Genomic DNA, 9,445 nt, shown 5'->3' on the forward strand with positions numbered 1-9,445 from the left:
ATATTTATATATAATATTGAGTGGCCATTGATATTATATATAAAACATTTACTCCATTCTATGACGCCATTGACTATAACATGCACCAGGATAGCTTTTCATGACAAGGAATGCTATCAAATTTAATGGACACATTGATATTAAGGGAAAACTGAACATCAGAAATGTTGAAAATAAACAAAAACTTCATGTCTTAAACTAATAAAATCAATCTCTCTCATACTACACACACACACACACACACACACACACACACAACTACTTTCATTTAAAATATCAGGACTTATAGAAAAATTATGCAATAAGAAAAATAGTATATCATATGCTTAGAAATCATTGTTCCCTAAAGCACGTAATATGCCTATCCTCAGCCTATGTTTCTTGTCCTCATGTAGGCATTTAGCAACATAATCATAATACCGTGGAGCTAATCATTATCCCAAACATTACTTCCACATTTTAAAGCTACTTATCTAGATTTAGTCATCAAATAGCTTTGTAGCTTAAGGTAAGACTTTTTACTAAAGACACTAATTTGTATTATAGGTCAGGATGCCTCCCATCTATGTTCAGAAACTGATTTGCCGTTGGCAAAACAGAATCACAGAACAAGACAAGACTTTGTAGTCTGGGACAATTTTCAACATAAATAAGCTTCTTGAAGTATTTCATAAGTTCTCATCCATAATTCCCTGGCAAATCTGGGTATACTACCTATCATACTTCAATAAATGTAAGTTCAATATCTTTCTTAAAAGGCTTCAAATGGATTTCTTATTATTTAACAAATTCATGTATTTCTGTTGAAATGATCTATGCAAAATAAATAAAAGCACGTCATGCCAAATACCCAAAGCATTTAAATTTTCCCACTGTAGGAAAATACTTAAAATAGGAGATTCTAAAATAGTCATCTTAATCATTTCTATCAATCTAACTTTTTTCATTTATAAATGACACTGGACTAGATGTTATAAAATAAGTTACCATACCAAAGTGTCAACCTCCAAATTATGTAAACATACAAAGTTGGCAAATGTGTTTTCCTCATTTTTTTCACTTGTTTGTTTGCTTTTTTCGACTAGCCATATCACCTCCTACCCCATCACCAACGATCTACCAGAAACCTAAAGCCCTGACCTTTTTTGCCTCTTCCTTATTCTGATACGCCATCCAGGATTGTCTTATCACTCCATTTCCTCTCCTAACACAAAATATGGTTGCATTCCCTTTGTCTCTTGCCAGCTATTAGAAGGTAATAATGGCTGATATTACATTTTTCCTAAAAATGTATTTGGAAGGTAGCTTTTGATGTCTTCTTTCAAAAGAATAACAGAAATTTCAGGTCTATCAATAAGGTTTGTGTTGACTTTTATAGGTACTCCTCAGCCTATCATACCGGTTATTTAGGAAATTGTACCAAGAAGCTCCCAGAAAGAAATGTAGAACCAAATGTTCACTCAGAGAACATATAGCCAATTCACCTGAAAGAATATGGTCCATTTTATTACATTACAGATTATTACTAGATTTAAAACAATGAGAAACAACAATGTACGTTGAGTCTCTTTAATAGTATATCTGTTGCTACTCAAATTCCTTCATAAAAGTATATTACAAAGTCAGTTATGAAGAATGTTTAAATAAAGTCCGCTATTTTGTTAAGCTGGCCTCTAAAATTATGGATTATTTAAAGAACATTCAGGAAAACAGAGAAATAAAATTGCCTAGCCACCATGTAAAAATATATTATGCCTAAATTCTAGGAGAGAATGTGCTAATGGCATCCAGTTGATCTATTTTATGAACACACACACACACTACTGGGGAGTCAGACATGACATTCCTGAAGCAAAGAAGAAAGAGTAATTGAAGCCCTTCTTAGAAATATCAATATGAAAATATGACATGCTTTTTGTTGGTAACGCCATGGGCTTTGAGGTGGGGGGGGCGGAATTAATATAAGAGAGCAAATAATATTTAAAACAGTGGTAATTTGATTTAGTAGAATGAGTGTGTACTTGGGAGTCAGACAGACCCGGGTGAGAATGCCATCTCTGCCACTTACTAGCTGTATGAACTTGGGAAAAAACATCTCTCTAAGCCTTCATTCTCTACCCATAAAATAGGAATAGCAATGCTTGACTCACAGAATCTTTGTGATGGTAAACTATAAAATGTTTAGCATAGTGTTTGGCACAAAACCCTAACAAATCTTTCTTTCTCATTTTCCTCCCACTGCTTACAATGTATTATATGTTCTTGCTTGAATCAGATTTGATCTAACAACTATTGTGCCTGCATTGCAGAATGTTTGGGGAAGTACACTATAAAAGATTTGGGTTCTCTAAGTTCAGAGTCCTTCTATAACTCAGCCCATCGGGTGTTTGTGTCACCTGGCTCTCTGCACATTGTCTAAAGGGAATTGGAGCTCAGGGAACCAGCATAAGTACAAATATTCTGGCCACTGTTATTTTTTTTTAATGAGTAACATTAAAAAAATGTTCTTTGATTCAGGAGTCTTGTGTCTCAGGAGCCTAGCATCTATGAAACTGGCTGGCTAACCTGTTTACTTGAAAACAGTAAAATCTCAAATACCTCACAGTGCTCGATGACTATCATTAAAAATTAGAGGTGGGAGTAACATAAGCATATAATGAATAAAATGAATAACCCTCCCCCCCACCCACACACACACATATGTATATTCAAATAAGGGCATTTTTAAAAGTCATCCACTAAATATGGGGAAACCTGATTTCAGGGACACAGGATGTTTGACAAGATATGTATGACTTTGTTGGGTTACTCTAATTGGCACCTTTGCTACTGGAATACTCATCACCAATAGCCAGGTCATATCCTGATGGCAATAAATTCTCTAACTTAAAAAAAATGGGGAGTTCAAATAAATCATTGTGAAATATGCCTTAGCTCTCTATGCCTCCAATCCTCAGGCCTGGTCAACTAGCTGGGAGGCAGGCTATGTAACAGACTGATCTGAAAATCCCTACCAGTGTTTTTTTTTATAATCTAAAGTCCTCTTTTTTCATTCTAGATACCATGTATTCAAAAAAGAATAATAACATTCATATCTGATACCAGCTTTAAAGCTCCCCTTAGGGCCTCTCAACCACCTCCTGCTATTAAATTCATTAGCTGAAAAGAAAAGAAAGGTGGAAGAAGGAGGAAATAAGGATAAAAGGATGAAAGATGGAAATGGGTCTGTCTTTGGCAGAGGATTTCTGAAGGTCGTTCCTAGGTAATGATGTGCCCTTACCTGCACCTGGGTCCATCTCCGGCATCCTCGAGTGCTCTTTTCCCTCATCTGCGCTGCTAACACCAGACTCAGTGTCATAGGGGCTGCGGCGGTCAGGTTCCACAGCTTCAGCTATTATCTGTCCAACTGCTTGGAGATCATATGAAATATCAAAAGGTATAAAAACAGGTCATGGAAACGTTGCTGAGCTATTTCACATCATTTCAGCAAAGGGGGTTAATTTAAAAGTATTCACATTAAAATGTGACCTTGTTTTTAAAATCTAGTAAGATTAAACAGCTTCCAAGCTATAATTTCAAAAAGAAAACACAATAGAAGATCATGACATAAAGAAATCCATGCAAAGAAATACTTGCATTAAAAAATGACAACAGCCAGAAGCAGTGACAGATTTGCCAAACGCACATGCCATGAAATGATTGAAAAAGGAGTTTGGTTGCCTTTTCTTTTCTAGAAACATGTGTTATAACTTTTATAACACCAATCACCACTGTTATTTTAAATTGCTAAAACTACCAGAGCTGACTATACTATGCACATTTCATCCGTTAGTACATTTCTTCTGTTAGTACACCCCATGTGGACAGAGCAAAAAAGTTATTGCACGATTCCTGTAAATTTGACAGTAAAAGCTGATGTAGAAATTCCTGTGATCTGTAGATCATTACTAGCATGGAACTTCAGGAACACAAAGATCAAAGTTCAATTTCCATACTCCATACTAACTGTGTCACCTTGGGCAAGTTCTTTGTCCTAAGCTCAAGCCTCAGTCAAAAAGAGGTACCAGTGGTTATTGGGAGGATTAAATGAAGGAATATATGTGGAGCATGCTTATCTTTCACTTATTAGCACATGCCTAAGCACTTAATAAATAATGGCTATGATGATGATGAGCATGGCTATTAAAAGTATCATCATCCAATCTGTTATAATTCTAGGCAACACTGTAATATCAATTAAGTTGGTCTTTAGTTTCTGACAGGTCCCTGACTACATCCCCTGCTTATCATCTGATGGTCCATGTCCCTAATTCCCTGACATCTGCCATTATACTACCTTCTGGTTAACAAAAGCTCACTCAGATAACACTAGATCTAGATCTACTCTCCAAGATAAGAACATGTTATCTCTAAAATGCCCTTTCCTTCCTTCCCTCCCTCCTTCCTTCCTACCTTCCTTCATTCCTACCTTCCTTCCTTCCTCCCTCCCTCCCTTCTTCCTTGTTTTCTTCCCTCTTTCACTTTCTCCCTTCTTTCTTACTTTCTTGTTTCCTTTCCTCTCAGATGTTCTGATTCAGTTGAGATACTGTGAGAAAAACAGAACTAGAATGTGGTCTCTTGCTCAGTTTAAAGCAAATTGCTAAGGAGTAGTTAGTTACTTACTGATCCCTCTGTATTTGGAAACAAATAGTGAAACATCTGCTTTATGTGGCTTTGCAGGAAAAAAATGAGATGACTTAATCTTAAGAGAGCGAAAGTAGAAATGAAAAGAGGTACATCATACAGTTTAAATGTATTCTCTTTAAAACATTTTTTGAACATTAATTTTCCTCATTCATACACTATGCCAAATTAAAAAGGTTTTTCCAATAATTTAGAGATGATATCAACTTATGAAAATTAGGTTATAGTTGGGTTTATTATCAAGTCAACCTTTATTTTAGGAACTTAATAAACATAGTACATATAAGTTATATATCATCTTTACCCACTACAATAATGTTAACACTGTGTAACTAGAGAGTTTAAATATGCAGTATTTTAGGTCTTTGTGTATAAATCTGCTTGGCTGACTGGGCAATAGAAATCCCAAGGATGGTAGGACAAGAGAGGGTTGGTAGAAGTCTGATTTCCTAGCAGTTACTTGAAGCTTTGTTTCATCAGCGCCAACAAGACAGCTAAGATTTATTTCGAGTAGTCCACAGGCTATAAAAAAATATGGCTTATTATATAAATATGGAATGATTATGTTGTACACCTGAAATTAATATAATGTTTGTCAATTATACCACAATAAAAAAATTTTAAGAAATATGGTTTATAATAATAATAATAAACAATAATTAAAATAAACAATTAGCAGCTATTAAACCAAAAAACTATTCTAAGAAGCCAAACAGTACTAGCATAATCTGAAAATCACAACTCACTCAGAATTGACAGTGAAGCTTGTAGTCCCTCTGTCTCAGGACTGTAATCACCACTTGCCCACGTCTGCTGGCTTGCCCCTGGAGGGTTATGCTTTGGAAGTAGATGAAAGCCTGTACAGTTATGTGTTGCCTGCTTCAGATTCAGCAAGAATGAGACCCTGTCCTGAGCATCAAGGACTTATTAGGTATGAGACCAGAAAAAGACTTACTACTCGGTCATTTTTTTTCCTCAGATGTTCTTCTGAAACTGAAACTTAAAAGCAAGAACTTGGCCAGTGTGTAACCTTGACCATTTCCCACCTATAGTAAAGGAGGCCTCTGCATGCTGAGACTCCCAGACCAGCAATGTGACAAATCACTTTGTTCCCTCTATATAACTCTCATCCCTCAAGGTTCTTCTCCTTTACCCCTCCATAAAGATGACCATTAAAAGCAAAGGTAATTGTCAGTCCTCACAGCTTTTGCAGCAAAATGAAAGAGGCTTATACAAAAAATTTCTTAGGAAAGCACTTTTTCCACTCATATGATACAGGATATTTTCAGATGTTTTTAAAAAACCAAAATATTCTTGTATTATAATGTTAGCATTTTATTATGAAAACACACATTTTAAAATAATATATTGTACTTTCCCTAAATATGAAAATAGTGTATAATCATAATCTAAAGTTTGAAAAGATAAAAAAAGAGTACAAAGAAGAAACAAAAACTATCCTAATTTCACCACTCAGAAAGAACTACTAGTTAACATTTTGGTGGATTTCTAAGTATTTTTTTCTCTACTCTTATTGCAGATAGCATTTTGTATACCATTTTATTAATTTAGCAATATATTATGACTATTTCTACATATCATTAAATAAAAATTCTTCAATTACTGCATAGAATGTTCTAATATGGTTTTACTAAACTTTGGTTAACCAATTGCCTGGTATTGAATATTAAGTTATTTCCATTTTTTTTTTTTTTAATGATTATAAAGCTATGTTAAATAGCACTTACAATCACTTTTGCACTTATTTTGGACTATTTCCTTAGGATAAATTCCCGAATTGGAATTGCTGGGTCAAAGAGCATGATATTTTCAGAAGCTTCTGTTACGTTTCTGTATGTTCTTTAGAAAAGGAATTATCAATTAACAAAAAGCCTTATGTCCCTGTACTATTGCTGATAATGTCACAATTTCCACTAATTCTTTATATATTTGATAATTTAGCAATTGAAAAGTGATAGCAAGGATACAGTTTTCAATATTAATAAGCAAGCTTCCTAAATTCATTCTCTCTCCTCTGCTTGTTTTGAAACAAAATAAACTGACTGCATCTCAAAATATACCAAGATTCTTAAGCAGTTAAGTATCAAAAGAAAGTTTTGCCAATAACTTTTCATCTGAATTTTAAGAATGTAAAAAGGCACTAAAAGCAAAGATCTATCAAGTATATTCTAAGTTCCCGGTCACCTTGAAAACTATCCATGTGCTTTGACCATTCTTGTGTAACCAATCAATTATCTTCCCAACATCTCACCACGACAAAATTCATGACTAACATCACCTGCCGACACAGTGAAGATGTTCCTGTGTTACCTTTGGCATTGAAACATGGCCCACAAAAACCCAGGATTAATTACAAACTCCAGACCACAGCTGTTCAAAGATAACAGCTGCAGAAGCTAAAGTCTATCCTCTACACGTTAGCTAAAATAATCCTTCCAAAACTTTCAGATCATGTCATTTCTATGCTTACATTTTCCCAATGGCTCCTTATGTCAGAATTAAATCCTCCCCATTGCATACAAGTGTCTCCCTCTGGCCTTAAATTTGACCACTCTCTGGCTTGTCCATTCTGCTCCTGTCACACTGGCCTCCTTTCCAAATCCCTCACTGAGCACCTATGCCCTAAACTTGAGTCTCTGCATTTGCTGCTGTTCCCTCTGCTTCCAGTGCTCTTTCTTCAGATAACAAGAGTGGTTCAGTCTCATACTTCATTCAGGTCTCTGTTCAAATGTCCCCTCAATCAGAGCGCCCATCCTTAAAATACCACACTCCTTCCTCAAATCATCACTCTATCTTCTTACCCTTATTTATTTTTCCTCTAGCACTTAGCGCAGATACCCTGTTACATGTTTATTTTCCCTTATTAGGCATATCTCCCCTTAGAATATAAACTTCATACAGTCAGAGACTTCTTTATGTTCACACAAAGAACAGTGTGACATAAAGCAAATACCCAACAAATAGTTATTGATAGAAGAAATCTGTTGGAATGGACAACTACTTGCTTTCACAATTGATTCAAAAATTGTATTTAAACTGCAACTCATAACACATGATTTTTTTGTTCTTTCATCAGGACCATTCTATCCTGCTTGTACGATAATAAAAATGCATTTGACTTTACTCATAGCATTATTTAGGTTTGTATTACCTGGTCAAGTGCCATGACTTCTCCCGATTCACATCGAAAAGTATAAAATGCCTACTTTCATATACATTTTGCATTATACTCTACTTTATAATATTTTTTTCTTAATGCTTTATTTATATTCATAAGGTATAAATTATATTAACTTTACAAATTAATGCACCTGAATTGTTCCACCATTAGAGCATATAGCAAATATTGTATCATAATGCATTAAGACAGCTTAAACTAAAAATAACATAAAAATAAACATGTTAAAATAACACTGTGCTCTATAATACTGGATTAACTTCCAAGGACACACTCTCATTTTAGCTAGCAATTATGTTTTACATTATCTACTTTACTGCATTCAACTCATCTTTTATATCAGTTCACTGATTTGTTGGTTGACTTATCAAAGCCCAATTAAGTGAGACATATTATAAAATAGTTAGAAGGAAAATATCACTTTATGTTATTAACCTGAAAAATACGAAGGCACTGAATGTAGTATTTTACAAATTTATCCACTGCTATAATCTTAAGTGAAAACAATTCAAATTAAGTTATATTAGCTTGCTCACTATAAAACATCATTAATCATATATAATACTTTAGTCCATAGATCTATTCTTAACATAATCACAGTTTTTATTCTGTCTAGTTGAAAAGATGATTAATTTAACACGATACAAATATGAGAAATAATCTTTATATGTTATCTCAGCCTTCATTTTATTTCAACCTAAGGATTTAATCAGGGATCTAAGTAAAATATATGCATTTCAGTCTTTACCAGCCTTCTGGTCTAATTTACATAAGCTGTGTTTTGCAGCATAGTCACCTAAATAATATTCATCTCAAATATATAACTTTGATTTTATCCCTCTCACTTCTAAGCCATTTGACTGAAGAGTCAATTAAGAAAGAAGAACTATCTATAATCTCTTTACTTGACATCAATATCAATATAACAAATGATGAAATCAAGATCTGGTTGATTTTATCTGAAATTTTCTTAGAAATGGTTATTTACATAAAGGTCTTTGAGAATATTTATGACTCCTTTTATTGTTATTTCAAATATTTACAAATTTATTGCATCATTCCTTGAGTATATTTTTAAAACATCAGCACTCAAATATTATAATCTATTCATTCTTAGATTTTGATAGTACTAATTCTTTTACAGCATTCTGAATATTTTTCATGGTCTTTGTTTTGTTTTACTTATTAATGTTTTATTTTCCACTATACTTTATATCTCTGCCTCTGGACTTTTGTAACCCAGAAATTTTGTTCTTTTGTGGAAGGTGGGCCATAGAACAAATCTATCAGTTCTTACATAAAAGGCTAAACATTTTTTTTAAAAAAATTTGCAAAGTTATAATATACTAAGGCAATACAATGGAATAACATGTACAATAAATAAGAATAAAGTACAGTTATGTGTGCTGATATGAAATAATAGTCAAGATAGTGTTAAGTGAAAAAAGCAAGCTATAAAACAAAATGTATCACATTTTTATCTGTATATAAATATGTGTACATATAATATATGAATACATTTATATATGTATATATGTAAAAAAAATTTTCTGGAATCATGTA

At 33.6% G+C, this 9,445-nt stretch overlaps 1 protein-coding gene across 1 annotated transcript in view; it reads right to left on the bottom strand.

Annotated features, from left to right (window-relative positions):
- Positions 1-9,445, bottom strand: part of ERICH3 (glutamate rich 3) — a 77,577-nt gene that overhangs the window by 4,550 nt on the left and 63,582 nt on the right. Inside the window, exon 13 of the mRNA XM_025052003.1 lies at positions 3,281-3,406. Within this exon, the coding sequence (XP_024907771.1) occupies positions 3,281-3,406 (126 nt within the window). The remainder of the gene's footprint in view (positions 1-3,280; positions 3,407-9,445) is intronic.

This window comes from Pteropus alecto, unplaced genomic scaffold, assembly GCF_000325575.1.
Source record: "Pteropus alecto unplaced genomic scaffold, ASM32557v1 scaffold25, whole genome shotgun sequence".
Lineage (NCBI taxonomy): Eukaryota > Metazoa > Chordata > Mammalia > Chiroptera > Pteropodidae > Pteropus > Pteropus alecto.